The sequence below is a fragment of the Typopeltis vanoorti genome, chromosome 26, assembly GCF_054136105.1.
Source record: "Typopeltis vanoorti isolate ZY-2024b chromosome 26, IOZ_Tvanoo_1.0, whole genome shotgun sequence".
NCBI classification, from domain to species: domain Eukaryota; kingdom Metazoa; phylum Arthropoda; class Arachnida; order Uropygi; family Thelyphonidae; genus Typopeltis; species Typopeltis vanoorti.
This window is the reverse complement of record NC_143574.1, coordinates 12102545-12125600: the sequence shown is the minus strand read 5'-3', so window position 1 is coordinate 12125600 and position 23056 is coordinate 12102545. Positions and strand designations below refer to the sequence as shown.

The following is a 23056-nucleotide window of genomic DNA, read 5'->3' as shown; positions in this document are numbered from 1 at the left end:
GGTAAGCAGTTTCCTGCTGTATTCATGTATTTCTGATGCATTCAAAATCGACAATGTTTGCTCAATACTTCTCGTTATACTCGTATTTTCTTCCCTCATTTGTTAAGGGACGAACAATGTTCAACTATAAATATTCAATGTTCAACCATGGACGTAGAGTTCAACCGAAGTTGAAATTACAGACGCTTTCGGACAAAACAATCAATACAAATTTCTGGAAATCAATAAAACGGAAAATATAAGAAAACGAAACAATTGCACATACACGGTATTAATCACTGAAAGACAAATTGGGATATAGCTGAAATAGACAGTAACGTATATGGACACAAATGCTCTGAAACTCGCATATGTATACGGCACAAAAGATTATATTAACAAGAATTAGACTTTATATATAATTCCTCTCAGAGAGAGATCAGCTGTTGATTCCAGGTAAATGTACCTGAGAAGAATCTGTCGGAGGGTCAGGTTGTAAATCGCATTACATACATGCTTCTACAGTATAAATAAATATCTATCAAAAGTTGTGGATGTACTTCGATTACATACAAAAATATTCATGCGACTGTGCAAAATTCCTGGCATATACATATAGGAGATCATTGCTTTGCTTGGAAGTCGTTTCGATATGAAGATAAGTACGCAGAAAGAGCTCAAGTAATAATGTATAATATAATATCGGCTGGAGAAAATGGCTGTACCTGCTTTTGCACAGTAATAAAGCATTACTAAGTTCAAATTTAGAAACCTGCTGAATAAATGTAAATCCACTGTGCATAAAATCGATTAGGTTGGCTTCACATTATACTGAATGAAAGAAATCAGTACTGCTTATCAAAGATGATTACCTGATATTACTGTCAGACCCTGGCAACTGTGTTTGGAGATCATCATAATCACATGCGATTCTGATATTCCCATTACACCTAATAAGCTACATAACATGAATTTTCAGATAAGAGTTTCAGCTGAGGCTTTTTATGTGCCTTGGTCCATGCCAGTTGTTTAATGGACCAAGGCACACACATTCCATACAGAGAATTTTAATTGGAAATCATCCTTCTGGAGTGCCGATTCAACCTACATGCTTTTCCACTGTATTTCGATTAGAATGCCCTTACCAGAGTATGTTATCCTAAGTGTTTCACATTTTCATTAATACCTACCATTGTAAATACATCTTCCTAGTGGTAGTCAGGAGACACTGCCCACACCGATTCAGAAAATTCCATGTGACTCTCTAACATACAATTTTAGGTATAAATAACATAATGATCAGAGATTACTTATCACTTCAAATATCACCTCTACTAGTCATAGTGGATGGACACATGACTTTAAGAACAATGAATATCTACTAGAAAGATATGGGTGTTCCGAAAAATTGTAGGTTTTTATGTGAATACCACCCACTATAAACTGTAAAGGTATTGTACATTATGCGCCATGAATAGGCTAAGCTAATTTTTTCAGTTTATTGTTATTTTTTTACCAATCAAAAAAAGCTAACGCTTTTTTATTCTCCTATATGAAGTAGGCAAGGTCGCCTTAGCCCGATCCAACTTTTGTAGACTGAGTTTAATCTCCACTGGTAGCCTAGCCTTTGAGATAGCTGTCCCAAGATTGTCACTAATTATACTCGGCATTCGGTGAAGAGAGGCGGCTAAAAAATGTCACCATCTCTTGGTCCTAATCCGAACACTATGTTTTACTGTCTTAGTGTTGGTTCTACGGTGGATTTTCTTGAGCTTAAGAGACTAAAAAGCGGAATTTCTGGGAGAAAAAACCTCTGGCTTGCCCGTGCCAGAGATCGACTAAATCGAGAACTGGTAGGGGGAAAAAAATGCTTAGAAAAGTCTCTATTCGCCAACTAGAATTAAACTCACGACGCTCTTTCTTCGGGCGGCTTAGCACCGTGAACGGCACACGTCACTTCCGCTGAGCTGCATTTAACCAAGTCTAAATAATACGCTACGATTTTCGTCGCATGGCATGAGCTCATCATAACATCACCTAAAGACAATTAGTAACTTCCACTCATGCAGTGGAACTCGAACCTCCAGCCTATTGTACGAAGAGTGGGTATGTATCTACTCAGCCAACTAGGCCTGCCTTATACTGTGGCAATTTTATGGTACCAACTTACACATTACAACATAATACCCTTTTGCATCGCTATAAATATGTGGTCTGAACTAAAAATACCATTGCGATGGCCAATATGGTTTACTACAGAGCTGACTCTCTAGTAAACTCTGTAAGATAAACTGAAATGCAAAATTAGGACATGAAGTATAAGGCCAAAAAGGGAGAGAGCAACATGTTTTCAGTTTTTGTCAATAAAAGCATTTGAATATTTTTTTATATATTTGTATGTGTCCCTCCCATAACTTCTGGAAGGGTAGTGTACCAACCATGGAAAGCCAGTATAAGGAGAAATCAATGATAGAATCTGAAACTTTACTAATAAGTAAAGTTTCAAATCGTAACGAAACACGTCGACGAAAACGAAATTTATTGAACATTTAACATATATTCGATATTCAATAATATTTAATATAACATGAAACACACCACACTCACTACGCTAACACCTTTTGGTTCCACAAAGAGAATACGGAATTCTTTTAGTACCAACTTTTTAGACATCGGCAGGAAGTTAGTCGAATATCTTAGGTCATCAATGATAGTTGAGTTCAGGGTTAATGATGATTTGAAATACCTCGGGAAAAAGTACGTTAGAAACGTAGAATGCCGCCATCTCGTGACCAAATCTGAACACTATTGTTTTGTGAGATAGTGTGAATTTCATGCAGTGGGGGCTCGTAAGGGCTGTAGCAATAAAAGTAAAAAAAAATTAATATGGATTGAAAAAATTCAGTAGAAGTGGCGCTTGCGTCCTCTGCGCTTGGTCGCTCGAAGTTCAAGTCTAGTCGCCGAATGGAGGAACGTTTTCTAAGCCTTTCTTTGACCGGTTCTATAATTAGTGATAGACATGGGCCACTATCTCTGATTGGCTACAGGTAGAGATTGAACTGCCCACTCAGTCTCCAAAAGCTAGATAGGGTATAAAGGCCTCGCCTACTCCCTATTAGGGATTAAAAGGCGTTAGCTGATTTTTTTATTATTTTGATTGAAAAATTTATATCATTAATAAAACTAAAATATAGCGGAATTTAACAATATTTAACAGAATTCTTCTATTCGTTTATTTCTACCAAGATATAAATTAAATGCTAGAATTAAATAGAAAAAAGAAAATCCGCACAATATTTCCCAAAGATAACGACAACAATGTTAATTCGTGTTGTTTGTGCTCGTGTATCTTGGACTGCAATGCAACCATCCCAAACTGCACGTAAATTACGTCACGCGTCACCCGCAACTACGTTATCCCCACTAGGAAGCGATTTGGCGCAGTCTGCATTGAATGCAGCTCCAGCGTTGAGTATGCTAGCCACTACTGATACTAAACCTAGCTTGCACAGCATATTGACTATTGCAAAATACAGCTATCGCTACAAATGAATTGTATAAAATACTATCGAGCGGTATTGTATTACAAACAAGAAAATAAAGGTTTTTAGATAAAAATATAAAAATTTAAGAAGAGCGATTATAAAACAGGAATTTTTATTTTATACTGGAGAGGTGCAATTGCTCCAGTTGGTCGAATACCTTAGGTCATCAATGATAGTTGAGTTCAGGGTTAATGACGATTTGAAATACCTTGGAAAAAAGTACGTTAGAAACGTAGAAATATGCCGCCATCTCGTGACCAAATCTGAACACTATTGTTTTGTGAGATAGTATGGAACCGCCACTGGTTCCATGCTCAGTTTGAGCTGCGACATTAAAAGCATAAATTCCTAAGAAGAAACCCACATGCCTAAGATAAAACTCGACTAATTCGGACATCAGCTAAAAACTGGCCTAGAAAAAGTTCCTCTACTCGACGACCAGAATTGAATTTAGTGGTGTTTCATGCAGTCTAGTATTATGGAAAAACAATCCAATAAGGCAATGTAGGCTTCTTTTAACAAACAGCTTCAGTTCCCTTCAAAACTTGTAATAATCAAATTTTAGGCTAATTTTTGAGCTCAGGCATTTATTATTATTATTATTATTATTAATATACCTCGGTCTCTACATAGATTCCCACCTTAAATGGACAAAACATATAGAATACCTACACACCAAACTCCGGATCATCGCAGCAAAACTCTTCCAAGTTAAAGACATTATTCCACCCAACAAAAAAAAAAAAAAAACTCCTATATCACGGTATCTGCGAATCCCTACTCATATACGGAATATCAGTCTATACAAATACATCAAACAGCCACCTAACAAAATTAGAAACACTACACAGGAAAATCGTGTCAACAGTGATCTGGACAACTTACACGCAACAACCAATATCTGACAAGCACATGGCGATACACAGAATTCTGAGCATTAAAAACCTGAAACACTACATGACATTAACAAGGAATTACTTCAACATCACCTATCGGAACAACAGAGACACATATCGTATAACACGACCTACAACAACTCTCTACATCCCCACATCCTTCAACAACTCATACGGTTCTTTTGTGAGAGCGCATCAGATACCCAAGCAATTCAACAACCTACCAAGGAAGTTAAAACACGTAGATAACTTCAGAACATTAAAAAACGAACTCTGGAAAATATACCAACGAAGTTAAGAAACCATTAACACTAATATACACATCACAAATCACCAGCATCCAATGCCTACATCCCATACATAAACAGTAGCAACAACACAAATAGTGAAGGCTAAATCCCACTCTCTTCATAAAAGCTAACCCAAGCTTCGAAGTAGGTGGGATTAACTTGCCTCACTCATCTACAAGTAATCCTTATAAGCAAATGCAGAAATTCGTATGTATAATCACTCTTTCTCAAACTTAAAAAATAAAAAATAAATAAATAAAAATAAAATAAAAAATTATACAAAAAATTCCGTATAATCTTCATTGTTAATATTAGAAGAACATGTGTTGTTAAAACATAATATAAAGGCAAAAAAGTATTATTAAAAATTTTAATTGAAATCCAATGTAGGAAATGCAGCACTTAGTGCTGAACTCTGTAAAATTATAAGGTGCAATGTCACACAAGATGTTTATTGTATGTATAAATATTTTAGCAATCAATAAATAAATACATATTAAAAAATTATTATTATTATTATTAACATGTAGGTAATAAAAAAACTAATGGAATAATAATGTGTTTATGGAATAAAAGTTTTTTTTACCGTCTTACGTTTTCATGAATACAGAATATTACATAACCCCCATATACCGTTTTTGCCATCCCAATGTCCTGTTTTTGTCTCAAAGAAATATGGTCAGCTTAGGTTAGCTCCCTAGTTTCCAAAACCTAGCTTGTGCTAAATGGCCTTTCGCCTGCTCCCTTGGGGGAATAAATAGCGTTAGCAGATTTATTTTAGGTTTTCATTTAATAAATAAAATAATTGAAATAAATTACATTGATAAAACAGCAAATGGTAAAACGTTTCAGACGAAAGTGCCCTTTATATGTTCTTCGTGTCCAGAATTCGAACCCAGGTTCTTTTCAGTCTAAGGGCGCCGTCAGTACTGACTGAGCTACGAAGGTTTTCAAACTGGCCAAAGTACATGCAGTTAACATACGAATACATAAAACCAGTGGCGCACCCAGAGGGGGGAGGACAAGGGGCCCGGAAACTCCCCAAAGAAAAGGAAAAAACACTAGAAAAATTTCCAAAAATCTTTTCCTAATTAAATTAGCTACTTAAATGTGTGCTACTTAAATTATCGATCACTGCAGATGCTCAGTTATAGGTCGTATGCGATGTGTAGTGTGTATTCGCAAAACGTCTACTCAACTCGGCCTCCCCCAAAGGTTAAATCCTGAGCGCTCGGCCCCCTCCAAGATTAAATCCTGAGTGCGCCACTGCATAAAACACTGTCTGCGTAGCCTTTGGTGCTTGGCCGTAATTCCAGACTACTGTAGTAGCAACATCCCCAAAAGAAGACGAAATATGAATTCCTCCACTACTTAAATTTATAGTGCGTAATTTTTTCGGTATTTTAAGCATAGATCTTTTTTTTTTTAAAGTGGTTTTTTAAAATTTTATATATTGACTAAAAGCAAAATATCCATTTAATATTACGATTAAAATGATTACATTAAATTAATGAATATTCGAAAACAAGAAACAGATTGTTCGAGAAGCTGTTTATCTGATAGCTGTTTCACACTGGGTTAATATGGCGCTTCAAAAACATGCAGGTGGTTGCCACTGTGGCGCAGTGCGTTTCGAAGTGTGGGCTTCTCGTAAATTAAAGCTATGTATTTGCAAGTCAGTGCTGAGTTATTTATTTTTATTTTTTTATTTATTTTTCACTGCATTCGAGTACGGGAATATTCTTTGGTATTATTTTGATATGAAGGATGACTCTTTTACATAAACAAATAATATCGTTAAAACATCTCAAAAATTATTTTTTATTTCATTTATTTTTTGTGGCAGCAAAGCTGAGAACAGATGTTATCCAGAATAACGTAATCGGAGGGAAATTCCGGGCAGCGAAATTTTCATAAAAACAAATTGCTTACCTCTGGATGATGAAAGAACCACAAAACAATTTTAGAGATTGAAACTTGCTTCTCGACTTCATATAAAATGTGAAATTAGTTCCGTATATGTAAATTTTTTAATTATACAAGGAGAGGTGGATGGGTACTTGCGTTAATTCTTCTTCTCCTTATTATTATTATTATTTGACACCCCCAGGAAGTCCAAGACTCATAGAGGGAGGGCACCTGCTCTACAACTCTGTCGCCACTACTCAATCCACCAACGGACTGCAACTACACCAACGCCATCTACCGCCAACCACCACTAATTCTAGTATTTCCACAGACAATTACAATTATCCATGCCCACGGCTGGATTCGAACCCATAGCCTTTTGGCTGGAGAGCAGATATGCTAACCACTTGTCCAACCAGGCTGGCAAAAAAAAACCCTACCTCCATATGACACCGACTAACTCACCTTTACTTGAAAGAGACCAGATAAAGGTTCCTTACGTGATTGACGGGAATCGAATCTAGGTCTTTCTGACCAAAGGATTTCATCTATACTGACTGAGCTACGGAGGCTCATTCTGCATGCTTTATAGTTTTCTCTCTAAATGCTTACTAGCATACTTTACAAGGGGATATGGATAGGTGTTTGGAGAAAAAAAAAATCGACAAGAAAGTATGACAATATACATAAATAGCTTTATTTAAATACCTTTTCCATATGCACTTGTAACTAACTGCATAATTTCTGCTTGCATTTTCCTCTTAGTGTCCCCCCCCCCCTTCACAAATCATCCTGGGCTCTTGGGAGTGGAATTTTTGTTGTAAATATATAATTGATCTGAACATGAATAAGGCACACCAGTTAGAGTACTGTTTTCTGTTTGAATACACCACTATATGCTTTATTTTGTGTTTAATTTTCAATTTTGCGGCAGTAATTTTTACATTAAAAAAAGACATTAACAATACTTAATTTTCAAAATGATTTGAGATAAAACATGATCAACACACATAGTTGAAGAAATGAAGCTGAAAAGATATCTCATCATTTTGTTTTTCTGATGGTGTAACATGAACCAGGGGGAAAAAAAAGTGCTTGGGGAAGATTGCGATTTTTTTTCTAACTATATGCAACACTAGAAATAAAAAAGGCATTTCCTATCCAGCTCATGTCATAAAGTTTCTCTCATGAATCTAATCCACCCTTACATCGATGCTAGAATTGCCTAATTTAATTATTTCACATGATTCAGAATGTGATAGCAAGACAGTGTAAGCAATGAAAGACACTTAGTAGCCTGAAATTGTCAATGAATTCTTGGAAGTTTTTCCACTTGGTTATACTATAAATTAAAGATGCCAAGAAATTATATTTTTGGTTTAATCCTTTATCCAAGTGTAAGAAAACAAAGTTTGCGTCTGAAGTAACTTCAGGATTGGGCACCTCGTATATAGAAGCTAATGACTTCACATCACTTGCCTTAGTCCCATAATGCAAAGCACATATCTTATGGACATATATAATGCTATGCATAATGGGAAGGGTCACTACTCAGACCGGTTTCGCTATATAATTGAAGGGAAGTCTCCAAAAACTCAGGTGATCCCCCAGATCACTCTAAACTCAGCAAATGTGAGTGATCTGAAGGATCATTTTACTCAGTGAGAGGCCCACCCTGCCATGGAGAGGAACCCTCAGTGTTGGCTCTTCCCAATGGCAGACTCACCTCCACCACCGAGCAGAGCCATAAATTCAGTGGTGACCCCCACTCAGAGACAGGCAAAGCCCACCCCCAAGCAGAGCCTCTCATATCGCAGTGCAACAACCACTTCAACGCTAAAGCACATCAGTGGGAGCCAGCAGAAGTCATATTTACATATACGAGGAGCCAAAAGGTGTCACACCTTATTATTACAATAATAAGGTGTGACACCTTTTTTCCATACCCGCCATTCCCAGTCACCTTTATCACCAAGTACTCCGTATATCTCTTCGGACTGAACTATTCCGCTTTCATCTCAAGCCATCACATTCCTGTGCTGACCATACCCACACACATTCACTACTACTTCCAACTTCTACTCTCCTTATGACATATTTCCTTTCCCCTCCTCCCATTTCCCTGTTCATCTTGCATTCCTATGCTATTACACTGCTATTCTCTCCATTCACAAGTGCTTCAGATTCATCTGTTCTACTCTCCTGATCTTTTACATCACCTCTTTTTTCCTTTGATCCCTTGTTCAGGTGACACTTCATTCTAGCAACCGTCTCTCTCTAGTTGACTCACACAAAATCTATTTAAATGCAGTCCATCACCTTTTTAAAAATCCATCCTTCCCTCAAGTGTATAATACACATTATCAAACTGCACTCCTTTTTATTTGTATAGCACAGCACTGCCAACATCCCATTCATGATTCTTACTCATCATCTGAACTTGTCATTGTCGTACCTTTTATTGTACATTGTCATACATTGACACCTTTCCTATCACACTGTTATCTTTCACTCTTCTCAATAACCTCATATCCATTTTCACATTCTCCTTCTGTCTCACCAATTTTTTTTTTTTTTCCCACAATCAGTATTCACTCTTTATCTCATTTATTTTTCCTGGAAACTCTGGTTTTTCATCCTGCATACAGGCAGATTGACCATGAGAACACATGCAATTTACAGACAAAAAATACTGTTGTTGGTGATGATGATGAATTGTAGATGGCATTGATAGTAGTGTCGTAGTAGAAGAATTAAGTAGTAGTGGAGACAGTGAGAAGTATTTAGTGAAGTAGAGTAGAGTGTTCCCCATGATGAATCCTTGGACTTCCTGGAGGTGTCATGTAATAATAATAATAAAATATTTCTCATATCCAAAACATCAGCTACCTTGTTCATCCACCATTTTAGTTTGGACCCTCTAATTCATCTTTAATAATTTCTTTATATGTTGCAATTCTTCAGTTATTCCTCACTTCTTTTTCTTTACTTTCCTTCATTCCATCCTTTCACATTCTTTTATTCCTATCCACTAAATGTAATCTCACAGTGCATATTCCTCATTTCATGTCTCATTCTGATCAACTCCTTCAAATTTTGTATCCTGGCAATCATACTCTCTTTTGCTTTCACAGTCTCACTAATTTTCATTCTGTCATTCATATTTCTTTTGCTCTAGAAGTCTTGCTTTCTTTTATTCCTTAATTCATGACAATCATACTCGCTTTTGTTCTGTCATTCTTTCTTTCTCTCCTGAAATCTTGTTTGCGTTTGTTCCATCATTTGTACTGTCTTTCAGACCTTAATCACATTCAATTTTATTCTGTCAGTTTATTTCCTCTTTACTGATAATTTGTAGTCTCTCCATAAACGCATCCTTCATATTCTCCCACACATGTGTTGCACTAACCTAATGAACCATTTTCAAAAAATATATACTTTCATCACATTTCATCCTCAAAGTACATACGTGAAGCCAGACCCAGAAGTGGTGAATCTTGGTGCTATACTATTTAAAGAAATTTTTTTTTTTTTTTACATTGACTTGATAGTAGAAAAGGAATCATAAAATGGCACTAATAAAAGGCAAAAATACGAGCACCTTGAAAATCATGTCTTAATTTAAGTAGTGCAATCATTACAGGAACATAAATTACTGCTTTCAGTGATTTATATTCCTGTAAACTCTCAACATAACTAGCATTCCAAAGTCTTGATATCACCCTAGTCAATCATCTCTGGACCTTCTCCCAAGTTCCAGCATCACAGGAGAAACCAGATGACCAAATTTTCATGCAGTAGTCCACAGGTGATCTGATCATTGCTTTATATCTCTTTATCCTTAGTTTTCAGTGTGCTCTTATTATAAGAGTAGTATGCTGTAGTTTTTGCTACACTGAAATGTGCTCTCTAAACTTGAGACATCTATTGAAAGTTTATTTTCCACTTGGTTAGAATATAATAAATTTAGTTTAATCCTTTATCCAAGTGTAAGCAAACAAAGTTTGCACCTGAAGTATCTTCAGGACTGAGGCAACTCGTAGTAAAGGTGGACCAAGCTCTCATCACTCCTTGTCTCAGTATCTCCCATATGCAAAGCACATCTCCTTGCGTACATGTATAATGCTATGCATTAAGAGAAGGGCCACTACCCAGACCGGTTTCGACCTTTATTGAGGTCTCGTCAGTGGGAGCCAGACCCAGAAGTGGTGATAATAAGGCAGAAGCAATGGAGAGATTGCCAAAAGGTGTACCACCTTATTATTAAATTACTGTGGATTTAGAGAAAGATGTTGGAAATTTATTTTCCACTTGGTTAGAATGTAATCATTATAATTTTGGTCTGCCTTTACTACGAGTTGCCTCAGTCCAGGAGATACTTCAGGTGCAAACTTTGTTTGCTTACACTTGGATAAAGGATTAAACTAAATTTATTATAGTCTAACCAAGTGGAAAATAAATGTTCAACATCTTTGTCTAAATCCAGAGTAATTTAATAATAAGGTGGTACACCTTTTCGCAACTCATATAGGTAAATATGACCTTTCCATTGCTTCTGCCTTACTATCACCACTTCTGGGTCTGGCTCCCACTGACGAGACCTCGATAAAGGTTGAAACCAGTCTGGGTAGTGGCCCTTCCCTTAATCCATAGCATTATACATGTCTGCAAGGAGATGTGCTTTGCATTATGGGAGATACTGAGACAAGGATGATGAGAGCTTGGTCCACCTTTACTACAAGTTGCCTCAGTCCTGAAGATACTTCAGGCATAAACGTTGTTTGCTTACACTTGGATAAAGGATTAAACTAAATTTATTGAGACATCTATTTAGCCATTACCCACAGGATCTCAAATTTCATCCACCAAGAGCACGGTTCCATCAATAAAATACGAACCTGCACCTCCACACTTCAAAGTAACATAGTGCATTTATTAACACTAGAAACTGCGGGCTTGGAATGCTGTTAATCATAACTATAGATCTTGGTTTCTCAGCCTGAATATTAAGTTACTAACTGGGTGAAATAAGTGGATATTTTATCTTTTTTCGAATATTTGGTTCATCAAATATTATAAAAATTTATTATTAAATCCTATATTTTTTTCTTAATTAGTTATACATTTTTTCCCCAGTTGTTCCATCTGTACAAAGAAGCAACTAAATCAATTTATAGTCCCCAAAGAAAAATTCCTGATTACAAAAGGAAAAGAAAATCTAAGTTGCTATACATTTAATAGCAAACAAGCCCAACATTATTTCTGTAAAACGTGTGGAGTCCAAAGTTTTTATAAACCTCGTTCTAATCCTGATGGAATTAGTAAGTATAATTGCATTTTTTTGTGCTGTTCTTAATAGAAATCCATAAATAAAACTTAGCATTCTGTTGTTTAAGGAAATTAGCAATGCAGACTAGATAACATTGGCACACCCAGGGAGGGGGGGGGGGAGGCCAAGGGGCCCTGGTCTCCCCAAAAGAAAAAGGAAAAAAAAGACTAGAAAAAATTTCCAAAAATCTTTTCCTAATTAAAATTCTTTTTTTTAATTTTTTTATTTATGTTGTGTTGTGTCTTCTATTTCTATACTACTTATGAATTAGCAGTCACATAAAGGTAGTAATACCTCTGGCTCTCGGTAATCACGGGCATTGTGAACGCAAGGCGAACGAAGTAGTGCTCAGGCGATACTTTGTTTGCCCAAGCCGGGCCAAAGATCACGGGTATCATGTATTGGCGATCACTACAGATGCTCAGTCATAGGTCGTATGCAACGTGTAGTGTGTATTCTCAAATCGTCTACTCAACTCACCCCACCCTCCCAAGATTAAATCATGGCTACTTGGCCCCCTCCAAGATTAAATCCTGAGTGCGCCAATAATTAGAAATATTTAATTATTACTTTCTATATTTTGCCAAAGTTAAATCAGCATCTTCAGGGATTAATATGCTGGTATTAAACACATGCATGTAGGCACACTTCAGTAACAAAGATGGAACAGGAGAGACACAAGATGATCTAAAGTCCTGTAATTATGCCACCCATTGGCTTTGGTTGGGTGTTCATGGCTGTTGGGCTGACTGTCTGCTGATGAGGGTTTCCCATATGAGGGGGAAGTTTGATACAACTATATTTGTTAAGGTTAGGATAGTTGATAAGAGTGGCAGTAGATTCGAGGAAAAGCCTCTCGAATTTAAATTGGCTTCAGTGGAGTAAGGTGGCTTTTTTCCACTGGATCCTGTGCCAGTTATTCAGGCATGGTCTTCTAATCCTTAACGGTCATAGTGGTAGAAAACAGAATGTAATTCTGGTGCTCTGATATGCAGATGTTGGCTGTTCTACCTATCTTTTTATCTTTTAGGTATCATCACAACTAAGTTGTGATGGTGATGTTTCATTTACTTTTAATACCTCTGAATTTGAAATTGTTTCAAATTACATGAATCACAGTAAGACTAGAGAGGCAACAGTTTGATTTTTTCCAATAAGAGGCACTGTGCTACAAAAATCTCACTATGGTCTTCCCATTGTATTGTACTCACATATGGCAGACTCTTTCTAGTGACTTCTGAAACAATGCAACTAAGAAAAAATTGAAACATCTGCCTATATCTGATACAAACTGTGACTTGGATGTCTTCACTTAAATCAAAGAGCTCTCCTGTGCAGGCATTTTTCAGACAATTTAGATTTTATGCCTCATAAGCTGCTTCTTTACTGATAGTCAGAAATACCCCTTTGCAGATTTCTTCATACCACATGCATGAAGGGAAGTAGGTGATCCAAATTGTTAGTGATTATAATGAAGAAATGTGAGTTGTAGATGTATAAAACAAACAAAAAAAGTTTTCGCTGTTTTCTACATATATTACTTGAAACATTTACTTTTCTTTTACATTTTACTTTTCATATGTTAAGCAGATTCAGTTTATTGTGAATTCACCAAATAAATTATGTAATGCAGTGTTTATTCCTTTCCCTGCCCCTCATAAAGACAGGTATATATCTAAATATATCATTAAAAAGTTTTAATGGAATGTGAACTAGATATATTTAAATAACTTTCACAGTTTACACATATAACAAAAATTATATAGAATATTAATCAATAACTCCAATATACACTATCTACAAATAATTGCCCAGACACTACTGTTATTTAAAGCTATGGAACATTCCAGGTTTGTTAATAACATAAAAACTGGTATGCAGATGTAGGAAGCAGTATTTCATCATAGCAGTTGACTAACCTGAAATTTAGGGGACATATTGCAAAGGTGGTGAAGGTAACACAGAGGATTGCTGCAATTATGAAAAGGACACTGACCTGCAGAGATAAGAGGGTTATCATTCCGTTGTATAAGTCTCTGATCAGACCAAACTTGGATTATTGTTCTCAGATTTGGTCCCCAGGATTTGAAGGGGATAAATTAACTGTGGAAAAGATACAAAGACGGATGACAAAGATGGTCTCAGGACTGTACAAGGATAGTTATGAGGATCAGTTGAGAGAATGTGGACTGCAGAGTTTGGTGGATAGAAGAAGGAGAGGTGATATGATTGAGACTTTTAAACTGTTGAGAGGTGGTTACAGGGTTGACACTGGGGAGTTCTTTCGCTTGGTTGATCAGCGGGAAGGAGTGATGACAAGAGGCCATCCCTGGAAGTTACGAAAGGAAACTGTGAGCAAGAGGGTGAGGAGTGGTTTCTTTGCATGGAGGGTGGTTGAGCCGTGGAATGCATTGCCTGATAGAGTGGTGAGGGCGAGAACGGTCAATGAGTTTAAGGAGTGGTATGATAGACTTTGTGTTTCTTAGGGGGAACCTCCCCTCGATGACAGACTTTATGTTCTTAGGAAGGACCTCCCACGATGAGTCTTTTGACTCCATGGAGGCCTGAATAATAATAATAATAATAATAATAATAATAATAATGTATTTCATCCAACACTACATGGACATCATCAAGGAGACAGACTGTTAACTACATTCGAATCATGAATCACAATAATGACTCATAAATCATGCATATGCTAGCTTGTGTCTCGGTCACAGCTGAAGTATATGATTACACTATTAGCATTCAAAGGAACTATTGTAGAAAGGTGTGTAATTAAAAAAAAATTATGAACAATTAATAGTGAGTACTTCCTAAAACCTGGATTTGTATGCAGTCCGATTGGTTGAAGTTCAAATGATTTCATAGCATTTCACATGTTTCAAGGAAAAGATGATCACATTTGAATTTGCTGGAATGAAAAAGTTTTGTCTGGTTCTAAAGAACTCTGTGCCTAGTGTCAATAGCATGAGGAGCAAGGCCGATCAGATTCCAAAATTGTAATAGTCTTGATGTTTTTTCAGTTCTAATCAGGGCAGAATGGTTGGTTTCTCCAAAATAGCAATGATGATATGAGCAGGGTACTTATAGACACCTGGTAAGGAAAGAGGTGGTAATGTATCCTTTGTAAATGGTAGGAAGGAAGACAGTTTCCGAGCTAAATTGAGCTCTATGTACAAGACTCTTGATGATGAATGATGTGGGAGGATGAGTGATTGTATCTGCCAGTAAAGTTGACTTCCAACAAACTGAAAATTCAACATGACCCATGGGATTACAAATTATTAAGATATTCAAAACAAGTGGCTACATCTGGTTCTTGGATTCACATTCAATAGCGCACTTGATACGGGAGAGTACAAGGAATATGTATATCTTACTTACATATCATAGTATTTTGTTCAAATTCTATACAAAGCAAAACCACTGCCTTTAAATATACCCTTCTCAGAAGTACCAGCTCTTCTCTCCCTGTGCCAGAACACCAACATTGTCACCATGAAGGCTGTCAAAGGTAATACCATCATTGTCATGAATACCACCGAGTATAATTGTAAAATTAATATCTTATAAAGAGATAGATCAACCTACAGTGTTATCAGCAGGTATCCAACAAAAAGCCAAATCATTAAATTAAATAAATTACTAGCAGAATACCACTACTGTTGAGAGGTTATGAATTCATAATGCCTGTCTGCCTGGTCTCTATAGTCTTCCTAAAATACATAAGGATGGCAACCCACTACATCCAGTAGGTGGCTACATTGTCTTTCACACTTACTACCTTGCAAAATCTCTCTTGTCATCTGCAAAATCTTACTGGCCACACTGGCTCTTATAAAAATCTGGAAGAAGAAGAAGAAGGCACACTTTGGATGCAGCACAAGATGATTAATAGCAATAATTTGCATGTAGATAAAGAACTCAAGAGAGTGACTCAGTTGGTGAGGACAACAGTCTGTGCAGTATGAGCAGAAATTAGTCAATCAGATCAAGGAAAAACCCTTGTAGGTTTTTTCAATATGTGGCAAGGAGAAAGAAGAATGATTATGATAAGATGCTGTTAATGGATGAAATGGGGATATTTGGTGAATGTTTCATAGGATGTAGAGGACTGCCACTCGTGATCAACAGCCGATCTTGCTTTCACCACCCACCTATGAACTCAGGCCACGGAGAAATTTGGAGAAACTCACGTGTTTGCCCTCACCATTTCAAAGGCATTTGATCAGGTTTGGCACAGGGGCCTACTCACCAAACTGCCATCCTATGGTCTGCCTTTCCTACTCTGCAACTGGATCGCCAACTTTCTCACTTGTTGCACACGTCATGGTGGAGAGCTTACTCTCCTCAAATTTCCCGACCAATGCAGGAATACCTCAGGGTTCTGTTCTTTCACCCATTCTCTTCCTCTTGTATATAAACCACCTTCTCTCACTGGCTTCCAGTCCTATCCATAGCTTTGCTGACAACAGTACACTCCATTCCTCCTTTTCATTCAACAAACCTGTTAGTGCTCAAGATCTACCACCACCACCACCACCACCAGGGACCTAAACTCAAATCTCCTGGCTATATCCCAGCAGGGCAAGGATAATTTTGTAAACTTCAATGCCACCAAAACTCAGTTCTGTCTGATCTCTCACAAGAAAGAACTCGCACCTCCCCCCTTACCCTCAGTAATACTGAGATATCCAAACACGATCAGATTTCTCTTCTTCAACTGACTTGCACCTCCGATCTTTCCTGGAACAACCATACTTCAACTATAACTTCTGCAGCTGTCAAAAAACTTGGTGTATTTTTTGCACAAGACACTACTTCACAGCTTCTAACTCTATACAAAGCCCAAATCTGCCCAGTCATGGAATATTGCTCCCATATTTGGGATGGTGCACAAAAATTCTCTCTATCCAGATTTGAGCAATCTAGCTAATTAATGATCCCTCCCTCATAGACATTCAGTTTTTGCCTTGTGCCTCTTTTACAGATACTTTCATGGACAGTGCACTGCTGAATTGACCACTATTATTCCTCCACTCTCCAAAATCATTAAAACAAGAGCCACTGCTACCAACACCCTTTTATAGTCCATCTTAAAACTCACTCAACCAACTTAACTGCCTCCACTTTAATTCCATTTACTTCTGTATTTTGGAACAGTCTCCCCAGACTCTGCCTTCTTCAAAGATTACGGCCCTCAGCTGTTCAAGAAAAATGTGAACAGACTCCTCCTCCTATTCCTCTTGCCCATGCACACACAGCACTAGTGTGCTATAGGTCTTGCAGCCTTTCATGTGTGGACCAGATATTAAAAAAATAAATAAAAAATAATAAAGTGCAGTTGTTCAGCAAACAGTTTATCAGGATGTTTCATCCTCAGTTTGAAATCAGAAACTCAAGTGTAGTGAAATGAGAAGATTTAATGGTAAGTGAGCAAGAAGTATATGAGGAGTTAAGTAAGCTAGATTTCAATAAAGCAATAGATGTGATTACATATCACCATGAGTGTTCCAAGGAGTTAACATCAGCCTTGGCCTACCTGTTTAATAAGTCTTGTATCAGCATAAGTCCTATAGGAGCAGAAAGAAGGCAAAATTAGAAGGCAAAATTATTCCACTTTCACAAATGTGGTGAAAAGGCTAAGGCACCAAATTTTAGGCCGATTTGTGTATCAGGAACTGTAGTTAAGATATTGGAGAGGTTGGTGAGAGATAGGATACAAAAGTGGGTTGATAACAATGATATTCTTTTTGCTTGTCAGCATGGGTTTATTAAAGGAAGGTTGTGTTTTACAAACTTGCTTATGTACTATAACAAGATGATGAATGCATCAGACAAGGGAGATGCATATAGAGTGTATACTTAGATTTTTCAAAGGCTTTTGATAGATTGCCACACCAGAAGTTGGTGTGGCAATCAGATGGAATTTGATGATAGACTTTGACACAAGCAGATGGGATTTGATGATAAACTAGTGAGTTGGATAGGTGAATGGCTGTCGGATAGGTGTCAACAAGATGTATATCAGGGACACTATGTTGAAAGAGGAAAGTCACTAGTGGGTTGCATTGTTATTTAATTTGTATGTTAATAATATTGGGAGATGTAGTTAAGATGTATATTGGAATAGGTTTAACTGGTGATATACAAACTGTTTGCAGATGATGCAAAACTAGGAAGAGTGGTGAGTCAATCAGATGTTGTGGTTTTACTTGAATAAATTATACGAGGAGCAACAGTATGGAACTGTCAGTTCAATGGTGCCAAATGTAAGGTTCTGAAATTTGGTAAGCAACAATGGGATGCAAAGTATTTTTTTTATTTATATATTTTTATTTATTTTTTATGTTGGGCCCATATACAGGAGGTTAGCTGGTCAACCTTTAGTACGTTAGTACCGTATATGGGTGATGGGTTGTGAAAGGAGAAACTTGTTTACATTTGATTTGAACGCCTGTATATTGTATTCCGTGGGAAATATGTCAGTGGGAAGACTGTTCCACAGTACTGCAGTAGCAGGGATGAATGAGGAGGAGAAGAAACTTGTTCTGTGGGTTTCGAGGTGTACTGTAAAAGGATGTTGGGCGGCAGCTGTACATGTTCTAATGGGCTTGGTACAGGGTGAGGGAATTATTGATGCTGTTTCAGATGAACCTTTCCCGTGAAAGTATTTATAGAATATGCAGATTGCAGAGGCCAAGCGTCTATGTGAAAGTGGGGGGAGCGAGTTGGTGAGGGATGGGTCATTTATTAGTCTAATTGCTCTCCTCTGTATTGAGTCAAGCATTTTGAGGGAGCTTTTTGGAGCCCCACTCCAGATGTGAGAGCAGTATTCGAGAGCTGGGTGGATTTGTGACTTGTATAGTGTTAACAGCTATTTAGAGGTGAAGTAGCATCATGAGCAAAAGAGAAAAACCTAGTTTTTTGGAAGCTAAAGATGCAATGGTTGTGATGTGTTTATGCCAGAAGAGGCTTGATGTCAAGGTAATTCCGAGAAGAGAAATTTCATTTTGTCTGTGAATTTGAGTGTTATCGAAAACAATGCTGGGGGAAAATAGTTTTTTTTTGTGAGAAATAAGACAGAACTGGATTTTACTAGCATTGAAGTTGACAAGGTTGTCTGAGCCCCATTGGAGGATGACTTGGAGGTTGGAATTAAGGGCAGTGGTGGTTGATGTTCTGTGGGAAGAAGTGAGTTGTGTAGGGTAGGGTTTACCAAATGAAAGGGAGGAATGTAGTGTGGCGTCATCTGCAAAACTGTGTATTGGGTTAGAGGTCAACTGAAGTAGGTCATTGATGTATAGAAGGAAGAGGGTCGGTGAGAGAACTGAACCTTGTGGGACTCCAGCATTAGCTGGATAGTGGGAGGATAGGGAGCCATTTACCATTACACTTAGTGTGCGTCCAGACAGGAAGCTGGCAATCCATCTGCAGAAGTCCCGAGACAGTCCAAATGATGGAAGTTTGCTTAGTAAGCCTTTGTGCCAGACTCAGTCAAAGGCTTTGGAGATATCAAGTGCAACTACTTGGGATTCGCCGAATTTCTCCATAGCGCTTGTCCAGTGATGGGTGATGTATGAGAGTAGATCTGTTGAACGGCTTTGGCAGAATCCGTACTGGTGGTTGCTTAATAGCCAGGTACCTTCAAGGTAGATTAGGATTTGAGAGTTGATGTTTTTCTCCATTACTTTAGATAGGACTGAAGTGAGTGAGATAGGGCGGCAGTTAGATGGCAGTGATTTGTCACCCTTTTTAGGAATGGGTTGAATATAGGCCAGTTTCCAGGTTTTGGGATATATACCAGTGGAGTAAGAGAGTGTGTACAGGTGACATAGGATAGGAGTTAGTTCAGATGCACAGACCTTCAGAATAATTGGAGGAATTCCGTCTGGGCCAGGAGACATTTTTGTGTCTAATTTAGACAGCAGGTTTGTGATGTCTTTTTGGCAAAAGGATATAGGTGACATTGTATGTTGGGCAGTTGGAATGACGGGAGGGCATTTGCCATTGTCAGTTATGTGTGCATTGGAGGCAAAGTGTGATGCCAGGAGGTTAGCTTTTTCTATGGGTGATGTTGCAAATGAGCCATCTGGATATGATAGAGGTGGGAATAGTGTAGGGCAAAAGTTATGGCCAATTGCCTTGGCAAGGGACCAAAAGGCACGGCTTCCATTTGGACAGACTGCAAGCTTCCTGCCCGTTCAAAATCTGTTTTGGAAGTATTGATAGTTTTCTTGCATTTGTTTTGGGCTTCAGTGAATGCATTGAATGCATTCACTGATTTGAGAAAGTTGTGGTATGCCTGATTTTTCATTTGTACTGCCTTGGCACATTTTTTGGAGAACCAGGGTTTAGTTAGGGGACGGCAGGTCTGAGTAGTGTGGGAATATATGCTTTCATGCCAGCGAGGATCACTTTGGTGATGCGTTCAGTGCCTGGACTGGAAGACCGGAAACAATAGTCTAACCATGGGAATGAAGCATAGTAGTCTCGGAGACTGTCCCATTTGGCACTATTATAATGCCAAACTATTCTTGTGTGGGAGTAATAACTGTGTAGGCATTGTTGCATGGGGGAGGAGATAAGCACTAAGTTGTGATCAGAATTACCCAGGGGACTTACTACATTCACTGCATTTGTAGGGGTCATTAGTAAGGAAGAGATCTAGGGTATTTGGGGAGTGGTTTGGGTTATCTGGTATTCTGGTCAGTTTTTGAACAATTTGCATGAGGTCATTAGTGACTGCAAATGTTTCAGCATCTCTTTCAGCCTGCAGGATCTGTATGACTGGAAGAGGAAAGCCAATTGGTGTTATGGACGTTGAAATCACCCAGGAGGATGATTTCACTGTTTAGGGAGTGGGACTGGAGAAAATCAACTTTTAAAGAGAGGAAATGAAAGAGCTCTGAGTGATTGGTGGTGTTAGGAGAGCAATAGAGACAGCAGATGAAGTTGACTGAGTGGGGGAGGGATAGACTTGGAGTGTATACACTTAACACGTTCGCTGCCAACTACGAGTATACTTGTAGTTGGTATATGTGCCTCACAAGCCAGCTACGAATATACTCGTATGACGCTTACTGCCGGCAACGAGATTACCCGTACTGACCTTGAAGAAGTGAAAATGCTTGGCTTGTGGAGCTAGCAGCAAAAGTGTGTATACTCGTAGATGGTATATAAGCCACACAAGCTAACTACGAATATACTCGTATGTCGATTACCGCCAGCAACGAGATTACTCATACTGACCTTGAAGAAGTGAAATTGCTTGGCGTACAGGAATAAACTATGCCCAAGTAGTGTGGCAGCAAACGTGTTAAAGTATACACTTGGAGGGGAAATTTTGAAGGGAGTTGAGGAGATAGACCTTGGAGTGGTGGTGGACAACGATCTGACATTCAGAGGTCACATTGCACAAGTTGTGAAGACATCACATCAGATTATGGAAATGATGCAGGAGGACAATAACTTGTAGAATTAAGAGGTTCTGGTTCCATTGTATAATGCCTCGATCAGGCCTCATATGGATTATTGTGTGCAGATTTCGTCCCCTGGTTTTCATGTGATGAAGATATGTTGGAAGGGACTAGGAGAAGACTGACTAAGGTCATAATAACTGGTCTTTGGGATGTGGGATATGAGAGAGAGAGAGAGATTGAGGGAATATAGTTTGCAAAGGTTTCTGAATAAGAGGAAGAGAGGGAGACATGATTGAGACATTTAAGTTATAAAGGAATTAAACTAAACATATTTGGTTGTTTTATAATTAAAATACAAACTTACATTATAGCCTACCAGTTTCACGAGCAAACTGTCTGGCTTTTTCAAGGCATTTACGGAAAGACATAAAAACTAGTAAATGCAAATTGAAAGGAACATAAAAAAGCTGTATTATGGAGCAACAAATCATGCTATACCTTCTACAGAGAAGATGGATGGTGTGTCTGTGTGTGGTAAATGTGCAGTGAACATCTCTCCCCAGAGTGTGTAACCCCAGCTATGAAAGTTGGAGGTGGTGGTGGTGATGGTATGGTTCTGTTTTTCCTGGTTTGGCCTCGGACCTGTGTTTGTTGTGTCATGAACATTGAACTCCGAGAGGTATCTGAACAATGCATCGCTTCCTACTTTGTGGTGTTTCTACAGAACTGACCATTCTCTCTCTCTCTCAGCAAGACAGTGTACTATGTCATAAGGCTGCTGTAACTGCATGACAAGCCTCCACAGCCCTGAATATCTATGAGATGAACTGGAGCATCGGATGAGGTCAAAGGACTTCTGCCTCATAACAGTCCATGATCTTATTACATGCCTACAGGAAGAATGGTTCAAAATTCCCATCGACTGTTATTGTACGCTTGAAAGTATGTCCTGTAGGATTGCTGAAGTCATCACAGGGAAAGGTCCTAAATGTTATTAAGGTAGGCACCATGGCTGTTTGTTCCTCACACTATGGTGTCCATTGACTTCTTTCCAAGCAATGTATGTAATTAACAGTTAAAAATACATTTGTGAGATAAATTAGCCTGAACTATTAAATTATGAATTAGTGTGATATTAGTATGACAACTGACAGTTATTAGACTATTTTTATAATAAATTGCACATATATTTGTTTTTAAATGTTCTTCACTAGGTGTGAATTACTATTGCCTTGATCCTGGAACTGTGGATGATGTTGAGAAATCTTACTTTGATGGAGACCATTGGGAAGAGTCAATAAAAGAAGGAGTCCCAGAATATTCTACATAATAAACTGTCAGTATAATTATGAGAAACATATTCTAGGATGCAAGTACAAAAATTACAGTAAATTTTACAGAGCAAATTGTCCACTTAATATTTCCACCCAGCTGTAAAATATTTTATTGCAATAAAATGAGTGTATTTTTGTTATGACCTTCCTTAAAATGCACTTTCATAATTTGCACTAAAATGCTGTATCTTATGCTTCCAAATTTCAAAATCAGCTAATGGATGAACATTCTGGAAGTCTCTTATAAGTAATATTATTATACAATATCTCTATGAAGTCCAGAGACTTATTGTGGGAGACCCAAACTATTATACACACAAAACCTATCATACCTCTCCTTAAACTTA

At 37.8% G+C, this 23056-nt stretch overlaps 1 protein-coding gene across 1 annotated transcript; it reads left to right on the top strand.

Moving 5' to 3' along the window:
- Nucleotides 1-6293: 6293 nt before the first annotated feature.
- LOC150092330 (centromere protein V-like) lies at nucleotides 6294-22849 on the top strand. Its single transcript, XM_090415078.1, has 3 exons — nucleotides 6294-6385; nucleotides 11755-11939; nucleotides 22590-22849. Exons 1-3 carry the CDS (start codon nucleotides 6294-6296, stop codon nucleotides 22703-22705), a joined length of 393 nt encoding a protein of 130 aa, XP_090271204.1. The 3' UTR covers nucleotides 22706-22849.
- The last annotated feature ends 207 nt before the right edge of the window (nucleotides 22850-23056 follow it).

What these genes read in the sequence shown, in the direction of transcription:
- LOC150092330 (XM_090415078.1), top strand. Translation starts at nt 6,294, where the DNA reads ATGGCGCTTCAAAAACATGCAGGTGGTTGCCACTGTGGCGCAGTGCGT. An exon ending in TTAAAGCTATGTATTTGCAA is followed by an intron (nt 6,386 to 11,754) that starts GTCAGTGCTGAG and finishes TTTTTTCCCCAG; the next exon opens with TTGTTCCATCTGTACAAAGA. An exon ending in TTCTAATCCTGATGGAATTA is followed by an intron (nt 11,940 to 22,589) that starts GTAAGTATAATT and finishes GTTCTTCACTAG; the next exon opens with GTGTGAATTACTATTGCCTT.